The 26,315-nt window shown below is 32.9% G+C and overlaps 2 protein-coding genes, 1 non-coding gene and 1 pseudogene across 3 annotated transcripts; 2 read left to right on the top strand and 2 right to left on the bottom strand.

Moving 5' to 3' along the window:
• Positions 1-5,865: 5,865 nt before the first annotated feature.
• On the bottom strand, positions 5,866-5,972 carry LOC148760719 (small nucleolar RNA R71). Its single transcript, XR_016028673.1, has one exon. It is a non-coding gene; the product is annotated as a small nucleolar RNA R71 (small nucleolar RNA).
• A 7,989-nt stretch (positions 5,973-13,961) lies between these two features.
• LOC18589192 (uncharacterized protein At4g14100-like) lies at positions 13,962-15,475 on the top strand. The gene is made up of 2 exons (XM_007014054.3): positions 13,962-14,569; positions 15,115-15,475. Exons 1-2 carry the CDS (start codon positions 14,107-14,109, stop codon positions 15,213-15,215), a joined length of 564 nt encoding a protein of 187 aa, XP_007014116.3. The 5' UTR covers positions 13,962-14,106; the 3' UTR covers positions 15,216-15,475.
• Positions 15,476-15,706: 231 nt separating this feature from the next.
• LOC18589191 (thaumatin-like protein pseudogene) lies at positions 15,707-16,360 on the bottom strand (annotated as a pseudogene).
• Positions 16,361-18,098: 1,738 nt separating this feature from the next.
• On the top strand, positions 18,099-23,098 carry ARF3 (ADP-ribosylation factor 3). The gene is made up of 8 exons (XM_018128287.2): positions 18,099-18,459; positions 18,583-18,621; positions 18,797-18,859; positions 19,672-19,690; positions 20,892-21,003; positions 21,530-21,577; positions 22,050-22,180; positions 22,728-23,098. Exons 1-8 carry the CDS (start codon positions 18,357-18,359, stop codon positions 22,759-22,761), a joined length of 549 nt encoding a protein of 182 aa, XP_017983776.1. The 5' UTR covers positions 18,099-18,356; the 3' UTR covers positions 22,762-23,098.
• The last annotated feature ends 3,217 nt before the right edge of the window (positions 23,099-26,315 follow it).

Here is a 26,315-nt window from a genome sequence, read left to right as displayed (position 1 = left end):
TAGAAAAATTGATTGCTCCTTCTAAAAATATCTAATAGAAAGGAAAAGTCAATAAATTCCAAGAAAGAGCATGCATCGTAGTTTTAAATATCTTTTCACCATGAAGGCTATTATGCTTGTTTAATTCTTGTACAAGTTTAATTAACATAATAGCCAAAGCCCAAAAAGTGCAATGATCTTGTTAGTGTAGAAGTGTCATAGAGCAACATACCAAAAGGGAGGTGAATTGGTATATTAAAAATTGTGTTTAAAAACCAAGTATAAAACCAAAAATATTTTCTAGTATCAAAATCAAGTTTTCAACAATAAATTACTAAGCATATAAATAATATATCAAAGCAAAATATTTTCTTGAGTTAAATACTAGCTATCAATGATAAAGTGAAATATTTTCTAAGTGCAAAATAATAAATCAATATAAAACTATTTTCCTAAGATAAATGCAAGCAATGAATAACAATGTGAAAAATTAAAAAGAGACATAAAAATTTTATAGTGGTTCGGGTTTTTTTATGCCTACATCCACTCCCTTGGCAATAAGGAATTTCCAATCCACTTAAAGGATTCTTGCCTTTTAACTAGATCAAGTGATAAACCTTACACCAACTTTTTCACTGAATCAAGCGATAACCCTTACACAATCCATAGAAGGATTCTTGCTTTTTCACAAGATAAAGTGATAACCCACCAATAGTGGTTTTTATGGGCTCAACCACAAACCCTTACAAAAAAATTTTCAAGGTTAAGCTAGAACCTTTACAATGGGGATATAAATTTCAACAAAAAAATGCCTCTACAAAGGCTGAGTGCTAAGACTTTAAGCTTTAGTGTAGTGAGAAAAGAAATATCAGCTCAAATAAAAGCAAGTATTCAACTTTTGTAAGCTTGGTGGAAGACTAAAATGAAGCTAGAGATTATGGATAAGCTTTTTAAGGTCTTTCTAGGATTTGAAGCTTTTATTCTAGTCTTCTCTTACTTCCAAATAGCTTAAATGCAACTATTTATAACTAGTGTGAAGTTTGGAGCTGTTAGACACAAGTTTGAATTAAATTTGACCATTGCTAAAGCTTGAGGGTTGACTACAATGCTCCAAGGGTAAACTCTGTTTTTCAAATTTCTCAAATTAAGGCTCCATAGTCGAGTATAACCTTTCTTTATTCAATCTATCTCCTGATAGTGTTTTTTGCAAAACTAAGTTGCTATAGTCACTATGCCTCCTCTATAGTCAATTATGTCTATGTAAAGTCAATTTTTTTATTCTTTTGACATCTCAAGGTCAACTATACTTGAGCTAGACTATGTCTATTCAAAACTTTATTTTCTTGAGCTTTCTAGAACATGGTCGACTATGGACATTTTAGGGTCGACTATGGCTTTATATTCTTCAAGCTTTTCACTTTTTCTACCTTTGAATCGACTCGAGCTTCTCTAAGATCAACTCTTGACTTGTGTCTTAAGTTTCCTTAGCTTTTTGGCTGTTCTCTTCAACTATTTCTTCCTTGCCTTGTTCTTATAGTCAAATATCATTTCAAGGCATGTTTGCTCTTACATTTTTAGTAGAATATGCATTGTTTGAAAGCTTATAATATGTTTTCTAATGGTGCATGGCTTTTCAAACAAATATGTAACTTTAAGGGATTAAAAATGTATTTGAGACAAATTTAAATGCTTGACATTAAGTTCAAGATAATATGTGATTTTTGTCAAATTAAAACATGATGTAACTCAAGGCTAACGATCTAAAGACTTGAAAAATATGAAAGGAATCTTAGTAGCTATCATGAATATAACACGACGTTATATCCCAAACTCACAGTATAATATGATCATAGTGTAATTCAAGAAAGATGAGACTATAACTCATTAATTAAAAATTACTATTAATGGTAACCCAAACTTTTTGATTAAAGATCCCAAGAAAAAGGTTCAATGCGGTAAAAACAAGCTATTTAGTGATTGAAGAAGTACCATCTTTTAAGAGTTTTATAGTTTTATTATGATATTATGGTACTTAACGTAGTAATTAGGAAGAACACATGCTCTGAATGAGTTCATAGCAAATTATGCAAGATATGCTTCTATTACTTACATCCTTGAGGAACTCACCTATTGAAGTGTGGTTGTGAGGTCGTAACCTATGAGATTAGGCTTTTCTCTATAGCATTCAAGAAGCAAGATACGAGCGCAAGGTTGTTAAAAAGCGACCCCATTTAGAACTCAATAAAAATCTCGTACAATGTGTATGATGAATAGAAGCTTAAGCTAAAAGATCCTAGTTCAAGATACAAGTTCATTATGGTTTTTCCAAATGGATTTTCTCATACTAAGTGAGATTCAAGTCCACAAGATGCCTTCACCGAATACATTGTAAAAGACTGTTTCTATATAATTCTTAAATTTTGAATCATTTGGGGGATTGTTGGCTTTTTATTTTATTTTAGAGATTCAAAATTTACTGGGTATATGAAGAAGTATGACCCTTGATTGTAGTAAGGCATGTCTCTTTGATAATTAGAAGGATACATTTGTTCACTTCATAAGTAAATGTGTCTGCATAATGAAAAGACACGTTAGTGATGTTTCACTATCTATAAATACCCATCCCTTCATTATTAAAAAGCACTTTTCATATCTTGTATCCTGACTTCATAAATTCTCCTAATTTGCTCTTTCTCAAAAGATCATCCTAATCATGCCGTGTTTACAAAAACTCTATTCTATTACATTCTAGAATTCCTTCAGAAGTAGTTGAGAGATTTACAAGTTCACCAAATTTTTTATTTAAGTGCATATTAATAGATCTTTCAAGTTTTCATTGTATCTTTGGAGTATGACGTCATTGATTGCTATTTGTACTAAGGTAGCAATGAAAATCTACTTTGAAGTCAGTGCCTTCCACAGCATGCCTTGAATCGATTTTCATATTCAAAACTCTTTCTTATTTGCTTTTGCTTTTAACTGTTGAGTCTTTCTTATTTCTTCATGTGTTCTTCTTCATTTTTTTGGGTATAGATTCCTACAGATTATGGAACAAAGAATACCACAGCCCAATCTCTCATATTCTTACCTTTACAATTATAAGCTTAATGTCACCTGTGACCATGTTCATAAAGAATAAATTATCTTTCTAGAGAAATATCGTAAGTGACATCTACTGAGATTCTATTCATTCTTCCATCACACAATAAGAATGAAAATTTCACAACCCGCGTAGAAAGACTACAAAAATTAGTTCAATCATCCGATTTACTTGCAGGGAAAACAACTTAAAAGAAGTTTGCCCACCAGTAATTCACAGGCTGATAATCTTCCTAGCGATGGACTCTTTTTAGTCAATTTCTTTATAAGCCAACCACTTATTCCTCAATTGAAAATAATGGACATGGAAAATAGCCTTGTACATAGGTTCAATGTCGCCCTTGCTGCAATTGCTCTAATTAGTATGGTCTAAGACTAAATTTTGAAACATTCTCCACACATACCAAATCACCATGTAGTTTTGAGTATTATATCTTTACCCAACCATGTCATACCTCGTGTAGCTCTTTCGATCTGTCTCTTCACCACTAGAAATTGGGGCTTTAACTTTAGTAGCCATTCAACAATAATAACAAACAACTTCAACTTAACAACAGAATTTGTCATGATTCAGAACTTGATTAGTAGATCATGAAGATATGCAAACAAGTAAAAGAGATCAAGTTGAGTGATAACTCTGTTATATAGAGTTATTTTGATGCATTTTAAAGGCTTAAGTAGATAGATCTTTGAGATTTTAGGTTCGAATTTTAGCATTTTAGGTGTTTTTCAAGTTTAAGTTTGATTACATGTTGAGTAGTTAATTTAAGTTATTTTAGTTAAATTTTATGTTATTTTGTTTCAAATTACTTTAAGAGTAGTATTGATAATTTCTCTTATTGCTTTTGTAGGAAATTTGATGAACAAGGCTCATTTGATGAAAATTCGTGCAAGTATGGTGATGGCTTCATTCGTATATATTGTGGTATTTTGATCATATCTCTCTTTACATAACTTTAAATGAAATGATTAATGGACCGCTAGACTTCTAAGAGGAAGGGCTACAACTTTTATGTTTACCTTTTTACCCAGTTTGAACTAGATCAAGGTGAAAATCACATTCGAAGTTGATAGACTGCTGCAGCGCTAGGAGAGCAGGGCTGTAGCACTAGTGAAAGGAAGCACACAACACATTTTCCCAAGAGCTCAGTGCTGCAGCATTGAAGAAGTAGCACCGCAACACTTGATGATTTTCTAAAAATAAAAATTTGGTGGGATTTTGAAAATTAGGTTACTTGAAGCCTATTTAAGGGAACTTTTTTAAAAATTTTAAGCAGGAGGCAGCAACCAACTGTTCTAGAGATTTGGAGCCAAGAACAAAGCAAGAAAACAAGAGAATTTGAGAGAGAATTAAGATTGCAAAGCTTTAACACTTAGTTTCTTTCTCTACTTTTGTGTTTCTTTTATTTTCTTTGACTTTGATTCATGGCTAAATTTCTTTAGATATTATTTTTATTACATATTATGAGCTAAATTATCTTTCAAGGATTATGGTGGATTTTAACATGTAGTTTGAATATTTGTTTCTCTTTCATTTACTCAAATGCTTTTGATTGCTTGGCCAACAATCAACTGATCTGTGAATCTAATTAAGACTCGACAGAGAGATTTTTAATTGGACTAAGGTTTGAATAGTGTATGTTCACGTCACTTAGGTGATCTGATTCGTGATTCGAGTAGACATATGCCAATTGCCATACATAGCCACATTAAGACACTTGCTTAATGAACTTAATTTAATTGATTCCTATAAACATATAGTGAACTAATTAAGTTAGGTATTTACACAAGCAACTCGATGGAGACTTGTCCATAGCTTTGAATTCTAGTTTAGTAAAACCACACAAGAAAGATAAATAACAAGAAAAGCTGGTATTAGATGAAATGTTAAATGAACCCATAATCTTATATCATTAATATGTTGCTTTTTTTAACTTATTTAGTTTGGTAGTCTATTTAGTGTTGATTTTTAATTATTTTTAATTAGTTTTTTTTCCAATTTTTGGATTACTTAAATAAGATTAATTTGTTTTATAATTTTAGTACTTAGTGAAACTTTAGAAACAAATTTCTGTAGGAATGATACTCTACTTCATCACTATATTACTTGTTCGATACGTATACTTGCGTGTGCAAAATTGACAAGTTTTTGGCACCGTTGCCGAGGATTTTGTTTTCTTTGTTATTTGCTAATATTAAAATTTTACAAATTAGTCTTAATTTAAGTTTTACTTTTGTTTTGCAATTAAGTTCTGTCATTGTATGAGAAGAGCAAATAGCTTGGAGACTATCCCATGTGATCTAGAAATTGAGAGAACATTTCGCTGACTTTGACGAGAAAATCAACAAGGTGTTGGTCTAGTAAATACAAAGGCTAATCAACAGGGTGGACAACAAATCCAAGAGTGCATAGTAGCTGACAATCGTTGCTTAAGGGATTATGTTGTTCCTTTGGTACAAAGAATTCTATCGAGCATTTGAAGGCTAGCTATTCAAGCAAACAATTTTGAAATCAGGCTAGCTATCATCACCATGATTCAATCAGTTCAATCTAAGGGTCATCCAATTGATGATCTCAATGGCCATATAGCAAACTTCTTGGCGATTTGTGACACACTCAAGCACAATGGTGTCATTGATGATGCAATTCGGTTGAGGCTTTTTCCCTTCTCCTTAAAGGTTAAAGCTAAAGCATGGTTGAATGCACTCCTCACTGGCTCAATAACATCATGGGATGATCTTGCCTAGAAATTCCTTGCCAAATTCTTCCGTCCGACTAAGACAGTGAAAATGAGGAATGACATTACATCATTCATGCAACTAGATTTTGAATCATTGTACGAAGCTTGGGAAAGATACAAAGAACTACTTCGGCATTGTCCTTATCATGGTCTCCTAAAGTGGCTTCAAGTGCAGACTTTTTATAATGGTTTAAGTGGGCAGGTTTGAACCACCATTGATGCCATTGCAAGAGGAGCTTTAATGGCAAAATCATTTGATGAGGCATACGATTTGTTGGAGGAAATGGCTGTAAACAACTACCAGTGGTCGACAGAGCAAGCAATGCATAGGAGAGTAGCTGGAATTCATGATGTTAATGTTATGACAACATTATCCGCTCAGGTAACAACTTTAACTAAAACTCTTGAATCTTTTGGTACTAATAGTTTGCAAAGTCCTTTTGTAGCTTGTGAGTTTTGTGGAGATAATCATACAGGTCATTAGTGTCCAAGCTAAACAAAGATAGTGCAATTTATGGGTAATAGACAACAAAATAACCCCTACTCCAACACTTATAACCCATGGTGGAGGAATCATCCCAATTTCTCTTGGGGTAATAATCAAGGTTCATCCTCAACTCTAAGGCCAAATACATCTCCAACATTTCATCAACAAGCCGGCGCACCTATTTTAGAAAAAAAGCCAACTGTGGAAGATCTGCTAAGGCAATACATGACACAGAATGACAACATTATACAAAGTCAAACAGCTCTCCTTCAAAGTCAAGTAACATCAATTCGAAACCTTGAGACTCAAGTTGGTCAACTTGCCAATTTATTAAACAACCGACCTCAAGGAACATTGCCTAGTGATGCAGAAGTGAATCCAAGAAGAGAAGGTAAGTAACAAGTTATGGCAATCACCCTAAGGAGTGGAAAAGAGGTTGAACATAGTGTTAGGCAAGCTAATTTTCAGGATGAGCCTATTGAGAATAAAACGGTGATTGCAATAGTTGATAAGAAAAGTCAAGAGAAGGAACCAAAGGCAACTTTACCACCACCACCCTTTCCCTAGTGCCTTTAAAAACAAAAGCTTGATAAGCACTTCCCAAAATTTATTAAGGTATTCAAAAAGCTTCACATCAACATTCCTTTTGCATAAGCTTTAAGGCAAATACCATCATATGTGAAGTTTCTGAAAGACATATTGACAAAAAAAAGGAAACTGAAGGACTTTGAGACAATTATACTCACTGAGGAGTTTAATGCAATAATCTAGAACAAACTTCCACCAAAGCTTAAGGACCTAGGAAGTTTTTCTATCCCTTGCTTAATTCGTAATTTTAATTTTTCAAAATCTTTGTGTGATTTAGGTGTTGGTGTCTCAATTATACCTTTGTCTGCTACTAAGAGAATTGGACTAAAAGAGATTTAACCCACTATAATCACCTTGCACCAAGCTGACAGAACGATAAGGCACCCTTGTGGGGTGATAAAGGATGTTTTGCTTAAAGTTGGGAAACTATTCATTCTAGTAGATTTCATAGTACTTGAGATGGAAGAGGATCAAGAGGTTCCGATCATACTAAAACGTCCATTCTTAGCCATTGCAGGTGCACTAATAGATGTCAGGGAAGGTAGAATAACTTTCAGAGTTGGAGAGGAAGTAGTTGAATTTACTATTTTCAATGCAACTAAGAGTCCTTCAACCACAACTCATCGGCATAAAGTGGATTTAACTGATAAAAATCAAGGTAATCCTACTCCACCACCTATAAGTAAGCAAGCATCAATTCTTGAATCAAACCACCGCCACCACAGCTTAAAACTAAACAGTGTTATGATGAGCATGATCCACTACTTTCACTTAATCTTGATTTTAAGGTGGGACAACAAGTGTTACTGACCTAATCAGTCAAGCTCTTTCCATGGAAACAAAAATCAAAGCGGTTAGGTCCTTACAAGGTGATTAAGCTCTATCCATGTGCTGCAGTAGATATTTGTAATGAAGCTATTAGAACATTCGAAGTGAATGGGCAACATGTCCAGCATTACTTAAGAGGTGACTTGGATCACCAAATATCCTTAAGTACTTTTGTAGACAACAAAAAAAAGGTATCATAGTCAAGCTAGTGACTATAAAGAAGCGCTTCTTAGAAGGCAACCCAGGCTATATTTTTTTAAGTTTAGTTGTTATTTTAGTTAGTTTTTGTTTTTCTATTTAAACAAGTAGTTTTAACCTCTCCCTAGCTTGTTTGTTGAGTCTGCAGGTTTGGAAAGCATGAAAATGTAGAGGTAAAAAATTATAGCTTTCAATGCACTGTCACTATTGATAGGGGAATTTCTTTTCCTTGTTCTTTTTAGCTTTCCACATTGAGGACAATGTGCAATTTAGGTTTGGAGAACATTTTATTGTTATTAGTGTTAGTGATAGTTTAGGTTAGTTTATTTTCATTAAATTTTTTTTATGCAGGTGCATTTGCATTTGAACTAGATTTAATTGTGCTAGTTTCATTTAATTTACCTATCCAATGATGAGAACTCGGTTATATTACTATCTTGATTCTTTGAAACATGTGAATATTGTTTTTTTATGTTGAAAATTCTCACAGGGCCCAGCTACCCTGTGATCGTTTTATTAATAATGGAAAAAATTAAGTATAGAGGGGAGGTGGACATAAACCGAGCCTCCAGAATTACATGAGTCTAAGGAGAATTAAGAGAAATACCTAAGAAGGAGTGTCTCATTTTACGTGCATATATATATGAGCACAATCATAATATTGAGACACTTCCATATTACAAGATTCTAAATAATCATCAAAGTAAAAGTAGTAAAAATAAATTAGGAGTACTACTCCTTTACAATTATTTAAAACAAACATAAGGTAAATTTATTTTATATAATCTAAGAATACCTTTAAGCTAACCTTCGGCTTGTGATATGAAAATTCTCATGCTAAGCTTTATTGTTAGGTTGAAATTTCTACATTTTGAGTGCTATGTCTTTTGCTTAGATTTATTGTATATATTTAGAAAGGTTTATGTGAATGCAAATTTTTAAATTATGTATTAAGTTCTAGAATTTATTCGATTCTCTTTTGAAGCGAAATCTCAGGCTATACTTAGTTAAGGAATTGATTTATGCCATTTTTTGACCGATTGAGCCTTTTGTAACCTTCCTTTACATAAATTATCTTTAGTTTCCCCCTTTAAGCCTAATGACATCTTTTCTTTGTTTGAACACTTAATTTTTAGCCTAGACCCTTATATTAATATTTCTAACAATTCTTACATCCCTCATTCCTAAATGCATAGGTCAATTTAGGATGTGTTGTGAGCCACATAATGAAAGAGATAATCAAGATGAAAAAATGATGAAAAGTTCAAAAATATGATTGTATTCATCTTAACACCCAATAAAAGAAATAAGTTCGAGGGTGTGAAATTGAGAAAAAGAAAAAGGGAAAGAAAGAATGAAGTGCGGAACAAAAGAAAAGGGTTGATGAAAACGGAGGTATACTAGGTGAAGGAAAATAAAGCTTTGACTAGGTTCTAGATTGACTATGTGCTTAGGGTGATTTAAGCTATACATTATCCCATATCCAACCTTAACCCTAGCCATCCATTACAAGCTAATTAAAGTCCTATTGATATTTAACATAGTGTTAGCCTACATTAGTGGAGAGAGAGATGAAAAGCAAACTTATGGAGTTAATTACTAATTTGAATTTTGCATGAATGTAAACTTATCCGGATTGTACAATATTCTAAGTGAAAAGATTACACACACACAAACACAGAATTTCACTTAATGATGAGTTTGCTTTTGGATTGAAACATGAACTTGAATAATATTTGTGTGTAGCTTAGAATTATGAATATGGATTAACTTTTGAGGATATTAAATGTGATTAATGAAATGGTGCAATTGAAATTTAGTTAAATGTTTTCATGATTAAGTTATTGCATGCTGTTTTATATTTTGCTCGAGGACTAACAAAATCTTAAGTTTGGGGGTGTGATAACTCTATTATATAGAGTTATTTTGATGCATTTTAGGGGCTTTAAGTAGTTAGATCTTTGAGATTTTAGGTTCGAATAGTAGCATTTTAGGTGTTTTTCAAGTTTAAGTTTGATTGCATGTTGAGTAGTTAATTTAAGTTATTTTAGTTAAATTTTATGTTATTTTGTTTTAAATTACTTTAAGAGTAGTATTGGTAATTTCTCTTATTGCTTTTTATAGGAAATTTGATGAAAAAGGCTTATTTAATGAAAATCCATGCAAGAATGATGATGGCTTCATTCGTATATATTACAATATTTTGACCATCTCTCTCTTTATAGAACTCCAAATGAAGTGATTCTTAGACCACTAGACTTCAAAGAGGAAAGGCTATAAATTTTATATTTACCACTTTACCCAGTTCGAATGGATAGTGGTTAAAATATTTGTCAAAGTCAAAGCACTGCAACAATATGCATGGACTGAATATGATACGGTATTTAGAGCATAACTTTCAATCCAAAAGTCCAATTAATGTAATTCTTGAACCATTGAAACGGTAAGAGATAGGTCTAAAACTTTCATATTTACCACTTTACCCAGTTTCGAACAAATCAGGGTGAAAATCATGTTCAAAGTTATAGATAGCTATAGCACTAGTGAAAGGAAGCACACAACACATTCTCTTGAGAGCTCAACGCTGCAATGCTGAAGAAGTAGCGTTGCAGTGCTGGATGATTTTTCAAAAATAAAAATTTTATAAGATTTTGGAAATTAGGTTACTTGGAGCCTATTTAAGATACATTTTTAAGAGATTTTAAGCAGAAGGCAGCAACCAGCTATTTTGGAGATTTGGAGCCAAGAACAAAGTAAGAAAACAAGAGAATTTGAGAGAGAATTGAGATTGCAAAGCTTCAACACTTAGTTTTTTTCTCTACTTTTGTGTTTCTTTTATTTTCTTTGACTAGGATTTATGGCTAAAATTCTTTGAATATTGTTTTGTTACATATTATGAGCTAAATTATCTTTGTAGGCTTATGGTGGATTTCAACATGTAGTTTGAATATTAGTTTATCTTTTATTTATCATGAATAGGTGTAGTTTTGCTTATTCAAATCTGTTCTTAATGCTTTTAATTGTTTGGCCAACAATTAATTGATTTGTGAATCTAATTGAGACTCAACAGAGAGATTTTAGATTGGACTAAGATTTGAATAGTGTATGTTCACATCACTTAGGTGATCTGATTCGTTATTCGGATAGACATAAGCCAATTACCATACAAAGCCACATTAGGACACTTGTTTAATGAACTTAACTTAATTTATTTCTATAGACATATAGTAAACTAATTAAGTTAGGTATTTGTACAAGCAACTTGATGAAGACTTATCCATAGTTTTAGATTCTAGGTTAGTAAAACCACCCAGGAAAGATTAATAACAAGAAAAGTTGGTATTAGATGAAATGTTGAATGAACTTATAATCCTAGGACTTTAACATGTTGCTTTTCTTAACTTATTTAGTTTGTTAGTCTATTTAGTGTTGATTTTTAATTGTTTTTAATTACTTTTTTTCAATTTTTGAATTACTTAAATAAGATTAATTTCTTTTATAATTTTAGTACTTAGTGAAACTTTAGAAACAAATCTCCATAGGAACGATACTCTACTTCATCACTATATTACTTATTCGATACGTATACTTGCGCGTGCAAAATCGACAATAAGGAGTATTAAATCAAATAGCAAGTTTGCTACAATATGATATCAATGGAATCATATCAGATTCTACACATATAATTGTCTTGTATTTTGAATTCACTGAGATTACATCTATATTAGTATGTACATCTGTTAATATGTGACTAATATAATATAAGGTCAGTTCCATTTAAAACATCAAATCCTTTTATGGTATTAAAGCATCTTTGCTTAACAGCATCTCAATCCATTATCCTTCCAATAGTGTAGCAACTAACTCTTCTAATGTTCTTGTTCCCATCTCAATCAATGCAACTACTCAATTGCCTCTAAAGCTAACTTTAATAAACTTTCTACTTTGGAAAATCTAGTTTAAATCCTCTTTATAGGCCATGACCTCACTGGTTATATGACTATACAAATATCTTGTCCTCAAGCTAAAACTATTGCAACTTGAAATCTAGAAAACAATTTTTGGTATAGATCATTGAGGTTGAGACTTGCATGACATACCTTGAGGAACCCTTTTGCACTTGCCTCTGTTTGGCATTTTTTACAGACTACTTGTTGGTTTATTTCATGACAATGACATGTAGCCTATGCATGCATAGAAAAAATGTATGCCTTCTGCCTTATATTAATGTATTATAGAAAAGCTAATATTTTTTTATTTGAATTATATTTTTTAATGTTTACTACTTATGCAGAGATGTATATATATTTTCAAGTTAATAAAAACATATGTTGTTAGTTGCTATTTCTGAATTTTTCTTTTTTCTGTTTTACTTTTATACCAAGTTTTCCTTTGTTTGATTATATTTGAACTAAGGGTAAGATTCTATTTTCTTGGTACAAAATGAATAAAGCATATTAAGTATAACCTATGTTTTCCCTGATAAGATAACAAGGAACTAAAGATAATAGCCTATTTGCTTGATGCATTATCTACAACATGGTATCAGAGCTACGCTAATCTTAAAGGAGTTAAAAACAGCACCTTAGCCTTCACCAAACTTGTAGAATAACCTCTTCATACTATAAATTGAAACCTTGCAAATGGTCTTATCCAACTTCACACACCAAACACCTCACATCTTCAATGCAAAAAATTATTCCATTTGGTCAATAAATACCTACCTTTTAGCATTTGATCTATAAGAAGTTGTTTTGCAAATAAAAGAACCTTATACATTTAGAACTAACCCCATAATAGCTCAAATTAAATAGCATAGTGAGAAGGTGGCTAACAAAACCAAGGTATTGTCACACATTCATTGTGTAGTGACAGATGGAATCTTCACTAGGATAATGACTTGCGAGTTTGCAAAAGAAGCCTAGGACAAGCTTATGAAAGAGTTTCAAGGCTTTGACAAAACAAGACAAATGCAAAGTTTCAATCTTGTAAAGAATTTGCAGTGTTAAAGATGAAGGATTATATTAACAAATTGATGAAAATTGACAACCAAGTGAGTTTATGAAGAAAAGAAATGCCAAAAAAGAGCATAGTTAGCAAGGTGTTAAGAAAATTAGTTGTGTTTTTTATTTCGAGAATTGATATATCAAAGTTCATATTTGTATTTTTTAACTTCAAGAATTAATTTATAAATGAGAATGCTTGTTTTTTGTGCAATAATTGTTTTTGACAAGCTTATGCATAATAATTTGTTTTATGATGAATGATATTTATTAATAATTTGTATGGAATAAGTATAATAAATGTATATAGTTTATAGATATCAATAAAGTTAATAAATAATAATATATATATTCTTGTTAGGATAAATTCTTTACTATTTTAGAAGGGGTCACAACTCTTGTTAAAGACAACGATTAATGAAGTCGAGCAATGACTGCTTTTAAAGGTGAAGAATTAGAAAAAAGCAATTTTTGACCCTCACTAAGTTTGAGCCATTTAGAGAAGCCTAAAGGTGGCCCTCACTAGCTGTTCACATTTGATAAGGTTCAATGTCACCTTCATTAAAATGGCACACTTTTACTAAGGGTCAATGTCACCTCCACTAAAATGGCATAAATAGTTAACATTTGTTGTAATCCCTTTTTATCTTAGTTCTCTATCCTTCATTTCCCTATAATTCATCCCAAATTTTATCCACCAAATGTCAACAATATCATTAAAAAAGTTAAAACTTCCTGTCATCACTTGTACCTTAACTTTCATTGTATCTTTTATGTTAGATGTTAGACGTTAGATTTATATGCTCCCATTTTAATTGTTTGGTAAATATATCAAGTCCATTTTGAAACAAAATATGGCTGTGCACCTTTTTAATTATGGGCTTCCAGTTAGTATTCTGTTTGGGCCTTTACCAATCTCTTCCCAAGAAAATGATGAGGGCCCCTGTGTTGAACTTAATTTACTTGTTTACCCCCCAAACATAGCCATTCTGCCGACAAATTTCCAACCACTAATTTAAGCTTACACAAGTTACACCCATTATCTTAATCCATTCTCATCCTCCTTCCCCTTTTTTTTTGTTTTTGGGAAACTTTATGATCCCTTTGTCAAAATTGCATAGAAAAGCAAACAACAAAAACAAAGAATCTTATCTGGCTTAACAAGGAAAAAGTCCCAAGTGAGATGAGGCTGAAAAACTTCCTTTTGTGCGTAACGTCGTCAATAATATTTCTGCAATCTATAAATCCTTCAGTTGAATGGCCTGACCCAACACCATGGCCTGAACAATTCCACGCACTTCTTTGCATGACTCTGTACTCCGGGGGTCACCAAATCACTGACCTCTGGTATGACTGGCCAAAAGGCCGCAATGTTAACCTGCAGCAGAAGCAGCTTGGGGTGTTTATGTACGATATAGAGTGGAACAATGGCACTTCGTTTTACTACACTCTAGGCACGAATGGCACATGCGAGACCGTTGATTTTGGGGTTGGAATTCCCAGGCCTGATTTTCTTGATGGAGCTAATTATTTGGGGACTGAAGTCAAGGATGGGTTCCTTTGTAATGTGTGGGAGAAAGTGGATTTTATCTGGTACTATGAAGATGTTGCTACTAAGAGGCCAGTTCGATGGGATTTCTATGATGGTACGAGATTCTTATTTCTTTCTTATATGAGATCAGTTTCAATTTTGAAAAGTGATTAGGTGCAATTCTCTTTTCATTTAATTTTTTTTGGGAAAATTTTTTTTATAAATACTTACATGCACTTTGTTATGACAATGCAAACGTTGGTTGTATAAGCATTCAGGGATTTTACTTTCTTATTTTTCATGGCCAGAGAGATTTTCCTTGATAAAGAAGAAAATTTTAAGACAGTTTTCTCTTTCTACATATAATTAAATCGGGCAGCCCAACTAGCCAAACCAAATTTATGAATACATAAATGTTAATAATAAAATTTCATTCGGTCCAGATAAAAAAATTATATATATTTATTACAAATAATTCATTTGATTCGGTTTTGTAAAATTTTTTACTTCACCGCTGAAACTAGAAATCATAGATTAAATAATTGCAGGTTTGCGGCACAGCTCTTAACGTATATGCATGTTTCTTTTACAGTTATGCAATATATGTGTGTGTATATACATATAAATATATATAGACTCAATAGCAGGAAAATTTTTCAGGAATAATAACGCACGTGATGACATTTGAAGTTGGTGCAACTCTGCCAGATTCAACCGTCCAAGCACCTGAATATTGTTTCACTGCCCAAAAAGATGTCTGAACTACAAAAGTATAGATTATATATAGATTGAGATATTCTATCAGCTGCTGGAAAGAGGAAAGTTCATGCCTATGCTCCATTGGTGATGAATCTGCTTGTATGGTGTTTAAAGGAACTGTAAGGCACTGTGATAAGCTTTTCTTAGATCCAAAATACAAACCGGCATAGATTGAAAGGCTAGAATATTATAATTGTAAAATGGAGTTGCCAAATTGTTTGAGAGTAAAATCTTAGTCAAATTATTAAGTTTTATTGTATAAGTGGTGTCTTTTATTTTCTTTATTTTTTTTCTTTTGGTTCCTTCATCGAAAGATTGCAGTCTTTTTTTTTAATTCATTTCCTCAAAAACAAATGTAAAATCAGTTAGCATAAACTTTATTATGAGAAACTTGACCCTTAGAAACATTTATTCTTTGCAAGCCTGCAACGTTATTCTAAGCATAAATTAATCAGAAGAAAGAGAGGGCGCATTAACTTTGCTCAAAGCTGCTTCAGGGACAAAAGATGACCCTGTAGTTGGTTCCACCAGGACAGGCGTGAAGGTGCTTCATCCTTGGGGTAGCTATAACGTCAAGGCATCTCTGCTTGTAAAACCCGGAGTATTCTGTTGGCCTACAAGTCTCTGAGTTTCAACAATATCGGTCGGCCTTCAAAACCGTGCATGGATTGCACCCACCTGGGTCTCTAAGCAGGTTTGGGCACTGCTCATTGCAATCAGTACTGCATCTGATTCCACGGCACCCCCCAGATATTGGGCTAAAGTCCATAGGAACAGTGAACTCATCAACAAGCCAGATGTCGAAAAAGTCCAGGCTGTTGAACTGATTTAAAGCATATTCAGGTAGTGTGTTTGGGGGTGAACAACAAGCCTGGCATTGTAGGAGCCCATTGCAATAACCTGTTTCTCACCGGCCACGACCTGATGAGTCGAAGGTACACTTGGTCAAGCCCATATTCGAGCTTGTGCTGTTCCGGGCCTCACGTTTATCGTCCATGCTTGGCTTCGGTTGAGTTGGCGACCTCCACCACGAACTGCTGCTGCCCATACTGTGAAGGGCACTGATTTCGGATCTCAAAAGCGGCAGCCTGAGTCGAGGTGAAGAAGAAGGTGATTAGAAAGAAAAGCAGCATGAGAGGTATTTAAAAGAGCCCATGATGCAAAAGCTGAAAGAGTGGCTCTCGTTAATGTCCTTTCCAAGGTTGGCATATATATGGCTTTAAAAGGGAGGGTAATTAGCGGATATGAATCAAGGTTGCCAAAATCGTGGTACGTGATTAGTCATTGGTATCCTATACTCGTATGTAATTAGGTTTAAAATTAAGCCCTATACACTCTAATTGGTAGCTAGGCTTAACCGAACATTTAATTGAGCTCATGGTACAAGTAATTGAGAATGTTCATGCATTTGTAACTTTTCCAACATAAACCTAATATCTTTTGCATTTTAAATCCCACTCAATGTATAACATTCATTACGAAGGATCAATGGAGATAATCTTTTCGTAATAACATAAAATTTCAACAACCAAAAGTTACTTTCCCGCAATTAGTTGCATAAACCGTGGACTTTTAGACAAAATTTGCAATAGTTTTTCACGGATAAGAGGATAAAACCTTGTTGGAAAATGGAAATTTAAGAGGGTGATGCAATTGGGCTCGACTTCAATATTTGTGAAATTCAAGAAACGTTGCTTCACACCTCATTCGCATGATACATATTCCTTTCTCCTTTTCTTTCCAGATTAATATATGCAAAATGCAACATTAATTGTTATAAATTTTGTTCACAATCAATTTGAAAGTATTAGGATTAAATTATGAGTTAAAGTAGAGAATTACTTCAATTATGTAATTTAATATAAATTTATATTTGATATATCATCAATGTATAGTATTTATACGTTATTATTTAAGTTCATAGAGCCATCTCATAATTGTGTATATATAGATTAAAATTCAAAAGTTTATTAAAATAATATAGATATTATTACAAATTAACTTTTATGTAATGTAACAATTAGATGCCAAAGACAAAAAGAAAGTGAAAAATGGTATCCTATTGAATGGCTATCCATACATGGCAGTATCTTAATTTCCAATGGGAAAGGATGGGTGGAAAATTCTGATTCACCATGTGTTCATTTACATACAGTAGACTTGCACTCATAAATTAGTATAATCTCAATCCAATTCCACACATGCGACTCAAAATCAGAATTGAAAAAAACATGATATTTTTGAAGAGTGAAAAGAGGATAAACTAAAACACATATGTGAAAATGTCAATGAGGAACCAAAGAAAATAGTTGCATTCTCGGCTAGCATGAGCAATGTCCAGATTCCAGAGCTACTCATTGCTTGAGCTGAAATTCATCATGACCAGTCCTGAGAAAACCCTGAACATCCATCCATCTTTATCCTAATGTTAGGAGTAAATGGTTAACTCTGCATGGTCGAGCTTCGTAAAAACCATCAGATGATACACTAAAGATCGTTTTTTGGTTGTGACCAATCATTAAGCACGTAGTTCATATGTTGTTTATATTTCTTTTTCTCCTTAATTATTGCATACCATCGATCTAGCAGACCAATGGAGGAGAAACAAATCCAATCTAAAAGATTGAATAGCGTCAACATTTTTATCATTTAAGCACTATAATTAAATATTTTGTAGGTTTTGCATATGCTTATGCGGCCGTTATTTTTCCCTCCCAAAATCAACCGCCCCAGGCTAGACGTCATCGCGTCAGCAATTTGCGAAATCCTACGACTTCCTAAGGAACCACGTGGCCCAATCATGTATTGGCTGCGGCTGTTCCATCACCGCACAGAATTCCACCCATTGTTTCGTTGCTTTTCTTTCTTCTCTCTATTTTGTCTCCATTTCGATTCGATTCCATTCCCAGGAATATATTAGAAAAACACCAGCAACAAAAAAAAAAAACCGGGGATAGTTTCAGCCTTTGCAATTCTCTCCCCTCTACTTGTCGAATTCTCATTTCAGCCCCTCACGAAATCCCAACTCCTCTTGCAAACAGGCTCTCTCCTTTTGTGCAGGGAGGAAAATCGAAGGGGTGCTGCTTCGCAGATCTGATCCAAATTCATGCACTGAGAGAGTAATTTTATTTGTATTTAACGAGATGGGTATACTTTTTACAAGAATGTTCTCTTCCCTCTTTGGAAACAAGGAGGCTCGGATCCTTGTTCTCGGCCTCGACAATGCTGGCAAAACCACCATTCTTTGTATAGTTTCTCATCCTTTTTATGTTTTTAAGTGACACCCATTTTAATATCAGGATTTATGAAATGGGTATTTGCTATTTTTTGATTATTTTGTGCTTTTCGTTTTGGGTTTTTTGGTTGCAGATCGGCTTCAGATGGGTGAAGTTGTCTCCACAATTCCAAGTTAGTCTTCCTTTTTCCATTTTCTCTATTTCTTTATGTTTGAGAAAAGAAATTACTCAGCATTTGATATGCTGTTATGACTAAAAGTAGAGAAGTTAAGATTTGCACTGCAAATCAGAGGTTTCTTTTATATTTAAGAATTGCTTTTTGATTTGTTTTCTTCTGCATGGCGCAGCAATTGGATTTAATGTCGAAACAGTACAGTACAATAACATCAAATTTCAAGTTTGGGATTTAGGTATGCCTACCAGTACTTCCTGATCTAGATCTTTAACATGTATAGTAGAGTTGTTATAGCAATGTCCTGCCAATTTGATTATATTTTCATATCGATTTGATTGTTTAAGGTAGAATAAATGAGAAAAATTTGCATCAAATGTATATTCAAATTAACTAAAAAACACCCTAATTGTCAAAACTTATGGTGAAACAGTTACTATTCCAAGAATTTGAAGCTTCATAGTTTTTTATATCAAAGCTTTGACTGGAGATAATTAATACTTATGTTACCTTAACCTCAATAGCATAAAGTAGCTGGATCTGGCTTTCAATCCACAATTTACATGATTCTTTTGCCTTTTGTCAATATCTTTATGTATCTGTTCTAAGTTTCTCATCTGAGAAACCAGCATAGTAAGTAACAAGTTGAAGCATATTCAGAGAACTGACGACAATTTATAATCAGAGCATTACTTTGTTAAAGCTGGATGAAATAAAATTTACTTATTTGAGACATCTGTCTCAAAACTTAAGAGAAACCAGAACAAATAAAACTTTCCTTTGGCTGCCAATCCAAGCTTTATTTCTGCAAACCTACATTGAATAGGTTTTTCTTTTCTGATGCTAATTTGCCATTATTCAAAGCCATTGAACCTTGTTAAAATAAAATTATCTAGTCATGGAATTTTAATCCCTTAGCATTAAACTGAAATTGAATATCTTGTTCGGTAATTTTGCATTCTTTTATTATTTTTAGCCATTTAATTGTTCAGAACATAAGTGATGTCTGCCTTCTTGTCCTGATAACATCTTTATCATTTACTGATGCAGGTGGACAGACTAGTATTAGGTAACTTTTCTAAACATGCAACGTTTTTCTTTATTTCTTACATTATATTATTTGCATTTTGTGTACAAGCAGCTGTTTTTGTCACCCAACTTAGAAAAATAATGTTTTGATCACCAAGGTTTTTAAGTGTTAATGTTTTTGTTACTAAGCCATTAAAAGATAATAGACCTCTCCCTTATAATTCCACACCACAATCCACCCTAGCTGCTCTGCCACATGATGAGGAAAAAATTTTAGTTCTTCTCTTTTAATTTTTTATTTATGCGTGGCAAAGCAGCTAACATGGAATGCCATGTGGAAGATTTGTTATCTTTTAACGACGAAGTGACCAAAATAATAACACCTTATAAATGTTGGTGACCTTAACATTATTTTTCAAAGTTGGGTGATCAAAACAGAAAGTCTGGAAAAGTTAAGTGATCAAAAAGGTAATTTAATCAAAATTAATGTGATGTATGGAAAAAAATAAGTGTTAGGGTTTACAAATAGAAAGAGGACAAAGTTGTGAGACATTCCAAAAGAAAATGGACATCCAGATTGGGACAAAGCTAGCAATGAATTTTATTGGTATTGTGGAGTGCTTCCCTTTATACTTATGCTGCCACTTGAAGCGAATGCAGGACATGCGTGGTTGGATATTTATAGATTTATTTTTCTGTTAAATTTAATTGAATCAATTATTGCTAAAAATATCTGGAATGAAGATCTTTAAAAAGCTGCAAGTTAGACTAAACTACCTTAATCACTCTGTGTGTCTATTCGCGAGAGAGAGAGAGAGAGAATATAAAAGACTGCTTTTACCGTACAATCTGAACCTTGCTTTATGGCTATGGTTTATTAACATTTAAATGTTTTTATAAATGGCTTTGTGTTTTTCTTTCTTACTTTTACAGCAAACTAATTTTGAGTCTGTCATGGCATTTCAATATTGTGTTAATGGAATTATTCTCTTTATACCACTCTTGTAATTAGGAATTGTGATGTTATTGATTAGCATTATTCCAGGTTATTTTAATGTCTAAAATTTGTGAAATAAAATAATATTTTTCATCCTATGGTGTATTCGTGCCAGACAAAAAGATTGCTCATTCTATGTGATTTTTAGCATGTGACTTATGTTGTTTCTCTATATTCACTTAATCAAATAGTGCTCCCAGCAATAGACCACCAGCCTAGTTTCTTATTTCCTTTTGCACTACAGGCCATATTGGAGATGCTACTTTCCAAATACTCAGGCTATAATCTATGTTGTTGATTCAAGTGATACTGATAGGCTGGTGATTGCTAAAGAAGAATTTCATGCAATCTTGGAGGTAAACTCATTAAGATTTATTTCATCATATTGGCTGTGCTGTAGTAGCCTTTCTCTGTAAAACATCCTATGCTCTGGCTATGATCCATCTTAGAAATATTCCGTGCTGTGAAGATAACATTTAAATCATTGCCCTGTAAGGTTCGAGGTCCAATGTAGGAACTGTTGGATCTTAGAAGTTTGACAAAAAGAAAGAATGATGTATGAAAACTCTCTATTGTCTTTCTGCCCTCGCCTTTCTGTCCCCTGAATGTTATTTTACTTACAGAATTTACTTCAATTTTTAAATGGTAGTTCAGGTTGTTATAGACTTATAGCCTTGCTGTATTACTTTTGCCTTTTCTGTATTTAATTTAGTTATGTCAATGCAGATTCAGAGGACTTTTTAATCTTTTTCTCATCTCCCATGAAAGGAAATAAAGCCAACCTCTTTGAATAGTTTACATTGTTCTATTTATTTGTCAATGCTTGTTTATATATTTTATCTTGCTTCTTCTTGAATAGTTTCAAGTCTGAGTCTTTTTCAGGAGGAGGAGCTAAAAGGAGCAGTAGTTCTTATTTTTGCGAACAAGCAGGTTGGTGCCATTCTTTTTCTTGGGGCTACTGTAGAACTAATATTTTGCTTTTCTTATGTGTGACATTGAGAGAAAGCTGATTATGTGCATGGTATTAGAAGCCCTTATTGAATGTGCCTATGCAGAAGGAAGTGATATGCAGTTTCTTATGCTTCATTGGGAGCATAAATTTGAGACTGAATTTGGATTTTGTTTGCTATACTCATTCTGAGGATGATTGTACGCATTATGTTTAAAGTAGTTATGAATATCATTGTTCTATGAATTCTATTGCTCAAATTAATAGTACTAAATTTGTAATCCAAATCCTTTATTTCAAATTTAAGTTGCCAAGTACAATGTTAAAAATATTTAGCCAAAAAAAGAGGAATGACTGTTTGATTCAGTGATCAAAGATTGTAAGCCACTCTGACTATTTTTTATTTATGATTTTTTCTTGTAATTATTTATGTCATGTTTTTGGTTTATACAGGATCTTCCAGGTGCACTTGATGATGCTGCAGTGACTGAGGCTTTGGAGTTACACAAGATAAAAAACCGCCAATGGGCTATCTTTAAAACTTCAGCAATAAAAGGGGAAGGTCTTTTTGAAGGCTTGGACTGGTAAGATTTGTGTCACTTCTAATTCATGTTATACTTGAATTTTCTTGGCAAAATTGCCCCTCGAATCCATAAAATTCAGCAATTACAAATTGCTCACTTTGCAGCCTATGCTATGATGATTTTTTTTTTCATGAATTTATTAACAACTTCAAACTTCAGTATGTCCATGTTCTGTGCATCTTTTCAATAATAGAAAGAAGTTTCGAGTAAATCTATCCACTGCTTGAACAATTATCTTTTTAAAACACTAATTGAGTTTTGAGTCATTGTTTATGCACATTGATTAGTTCATGAACACTACCATGCCATCAAGAAGGTAATAAGGCCTGTAAATAGCTACTTGCTCTTGTGATGGTCTGTTTCATTATTTTCACCTTTAGGAGATATGTTTTGGCCTCTGAGGATTGATGACTTAATGAAATCCACTGAACTAGTTAGCACAAGTAGCAATATCAATAGAAACAAAACTGAAGCTTTTTCAATTTCTCTCTTTGAATGTAAATAATTGTTTTTAAGTCGTAAAGGAATTCATTTGTCATCATTGTAGGTTGAGTAATACACTTAAATCTGGAAGTGGCTAACTCTTGGTGTGAAGAAACAAAGCTTGCTGCTATGTGATCAGGCCAGAGGGAGGAATGGGGAACGGTGTTTGCTTGGTATGATCCGATAGAACTTTGAGTCGTGGGCATTGTTGTCAATTGACCTTCCTGAATTTTCTGCTTTGATTTTTTGGGTAAACCTCTGGTATACATGTAAAATTTTTGTTAGCGGTAATCATTTTAGTCTTAATTTTCTTACATTTTGTACCTTCCCCTTCCCCACTTCAGAACTTTCCGAGTCGGACATGCGGCATGGACCTGTTAATGCTTATTTGTTGGCTTAAATATAAAAGAAGTCCCTGAACTTAATTAAATCTAACACTTGAGTTTCCACTTTTTTATCACAATCAATTGAGTTCTCGGGCAATTATTTTCACGTAATTAAATCTCTATGTGGATGAAAATAGTAGCCTTTGTTAGCTAAATGGCAGCGTGTTCTGTTTTTTTTGCCACGTGACAATGTTGACGTGGGCAATTACCCACATGGAAATTGATGTGCTCTACTTTGGTTTCTCTCCGTTGCTTTTTTATCACATGACAATCAATTTAACGTGACATTTTTGTCTTAATTTGTAAAAGGAGTTGGCGTGCAGGCTTTTCATTGGCATAAGGTTTTAATAGAAAATGAGTTGTTCATGTTTTTCATTGACATAAGGGTTTAATTGAATGTAAATAATTGTATGAGAATTTAATTGATTGTAATAAAAAGATAAAAAGTCAAAATGATTGATTTAATTAAATTGATGATTCTCTTTGTATCTAAACTCTAATTTTTCTTTTGTTTATCATTTTTGGATTTTATTAGGTCATTAATTAAACTCTCAACTATCTTAAAAAAAAAATTAAACTGTCAACTATGCATTTTGGCAATTTGACAAGTAGAATTAGATTTGGGTTGGGTTGGGTTGGGTTGAATTTTCTAAATCTTAATAGTTTCCGGTTCATTGTGCACTTTCTCTTTTAGAATTCAACAAAATATTTAGCTGCACAACAGCTAAAAAGATTTGGAAAAAACTTAAAGTCATTCATGAGGGACATCATAGATAAAGAAGTTTAAAATTACCTTACCCATAATTATGAAATGTTAAAAATGGAACAAGTTAAAAATGTCACTACCATGTTTGATAGGTTTACCAATATTATAAACAAACACAATCAACTTGGTAAAACCATTCTTGAACATGAGTTAGTAAAATGATTACTTAGATGTCTTCCCAAGAGCTAGAAACCTAAAGTCACAGCTATTTGAGAGGTCAAAGATCTCAATGTGATCATACTTGATGACATTTGTGACTCACTCTTTACACATGAACTTGAAGTGAAAGAAGAAGAAAAGGAGGAAAAGAAAGAAGCCAAAGAGAAGAAGAAAAATTTGGCACTCAAGATTAGTTTACTTGAGGAATTAGAAGAGCTATCAAGTGAAGATGATGAAGAGCAAGCCATAATGGCCAGATGATTTAGAAAGCTAATGGGACAAAAAGACAGAAAGTTTGGAAGAAAAAATTACAAGACAGATCAAGATCCCTCTTAGAAAAACAAGAACAAAGGTGATTTCAGTAGGAAAGATGAGATGGTGTGTTTTGAATGCAAAAAACTAGGACATTTTAGATAAGAATGACCATTACTCAAAGAGGAAACCTCAAAGAAAATGAAAAAACCAAAAAAAGCAATGGTGGCAACAACATGGTCTAATAGTGATTCATCAAGTTTAGAAGAGGAAAAAAAAATTGGAAGAAGAGCCAATTTCTGCTTGATGGAAAATGAAAAAGAAATTGAGGTAACTTCTAATTCATGTGATATTTCCTATAATGATTTGCAAGATTAATATGATTGTCTATATGCTGAATTTGAAAAATTTGCTTTAAAAAATAAGACTATGAAGAAAAAGGCTGTTGCAATGAATGATGAATTAGAAAAAATCAAGCATAAGTGCAACTATGTTTTTTATCAAAGGAACATGCTTCAAATTGAACTAGAACAATCCAAAATTGATTTTGAATTCTTGAAACTTGAATTGGAAAGCAAAATATTAGAATTACAAAGAGTTGTTGATGAAAATGCTGCACTTAAAGTCGATAAAGAAGAAAGACTAAAATTGAAATCAAAAGATGAAGAAGAGTTTAAAAGAAAAACAGACCTTAGAAGGAAAATTAATGCTATCTTATGTCACTATTATGTGTGTAGTAAGAAAGGTTGTTTGTCCTATGAATGTTTCCATTCTAATAGAATCTTTCCTAGAACCAAGTTGGTTTAGGTTCCAAAAAGATCCCATGTGATTGCTAACCCCCAAGGACCCATCAAAGTATGGGTACCTTCAAAGAAAAATTGAAAATCTGTTTTGTAGGTTGAATAAGGACAAAAGGATCAATGCTTTGAAGCTCAACTAAAGAAAAGACAGCCTTGGTACTTGGATAATGGTTGCTCGAGACACATGACCAGTAATGAAAACTTATTTGCTAAGCTTGATAGGAAGAAATGTGGTAGTGTTTCCTTTGGTGATGACTCCAAGGGTATTATCCAAGGAATTAGAACCATTGGTAACATATCTCAAACACAAATCAAACATGTCTTATTTGTTAAAGGTTTAAAACATAATTTGCTAAGCATTAGTCAGTTTTGTGATAGAGGTTTTAGAGTATGCTTTGATTTTCATGCATGTCAAGTAATTGATGTTAACACTAACGAAGTAGCATTCATTGGCAGAAGAATTAAAAATATGTTTGTCATTTTCCTTGATGAAATTAAGACTAGTGAATCATGCTTTATTGCCTATGATGTTTGTGATAGTTGGTTATGGCATAGAAGGTTAGGACATGTTAATATGCAGACAATTTCAAAACTTTGAAGAAAAGACCTGATCATTGGACTTCCAAAGATTTCATTTGAAAATGACAAGGTTTGTGATGCATGTTAATTTACGAAACAAGTTAGAAGTTCCTTTAAATCCAAGAAAGTCATAACAACTTCTAAGCCACTTGAACTATTACATGTGAACTTGTTTGGACCAATCACTATTGCTATTCTAAGGGGCAAGTCATATGGCTTTGTTATTGTAGATTATTATTCTAGATATACATGGGTATACTTTCTTGCTCATAAAGACGATGCATTGTCAATTTTTATTAAACATTGTAAAAGAGTTCAAAATGAAAAAGACCTCACCATTAATAGTGTTAGGAGTGATCATGGTGGTTAATTTGAAAATGATACTTTTGAAATTTTTTGCAATGAAAATGGTTTTGATCATAATTTTTCTGCTTCTAGAACTCCACAACACAATCGAGTTGTTGAAAAAAAATAGGACCTTGAGAGAAATGGTAATGACAATGCTTTGGGAAAACAACTTGCCAAAATACTTTTGGGCTAAAGCAGAGAATACTGTGACTTACATTTTGAACAAAGTTTCTATTACAGCCATGATTTCTAAAATCCCTTATGAGCTTTACAAAGGAAGAAAACCTAATACTTCTCATCTAAGGAGTTTTGGATGCAAATGCTTTGTTTTGAATAATGGAAAAAACACCTTGAGAAAATTT

The sequence above is a fragment of the Theobroma cacao genome, chromosome 9 (genome assembly GCF_053813885.1).
Source record: "Theobroma cacao isolate CCN51 chromosome 9, ASM5381388v1, whole genome shotgun sequence".
NCBI lineage: Eukaryota > Viridiplantae > Streptophyta > Magnoliopsida > Malvales > Malvaceae > Theobroma > Theobroma cacao.
This window is presented reverse-complemented; position numbering and strand designations above follow the sequence as displayed.

Excerpts from the sequence above, each read along its gene's own strand:
- LOC18589192 (XM_007014054.3), top strand. The coding sequence starts at position 14,107 with ATGAGGCTGAAAAACTTCCTTTTGTGCGTAACGTCGTCAATAATATTT. Across the intron at positions 14,570-15,114 it reads TCGATGGGATTTCTATGATG|GAATAATAACGCACGTGATG; the intron begins GTACGAGATTCT and ends AAAATTTTTCAG.
- ARF3 (XM_018128287.2), top strand. The coding sequence starts at position 18,357 with ATGGGTATACTTTTTACAAGAATGTTCTCTTCCCTCTTTGGAAACAAG. Across the intron at positions 21,578-22,049 it reads TTATTTTTGCGAACAAGCAG|GATCTTCCAGGTGCACTTGA; the intron begins GTTGGTGCCATT and ends TGGTTTATACAG. Across the intron at positions 22,181-22,727 it reads CTTTTTGAAGGCTTGGACTG|GTTGAGTAATACACTTAAAT; the intron begins GTAAGATTTGTG and ends TCATCATTGTAG.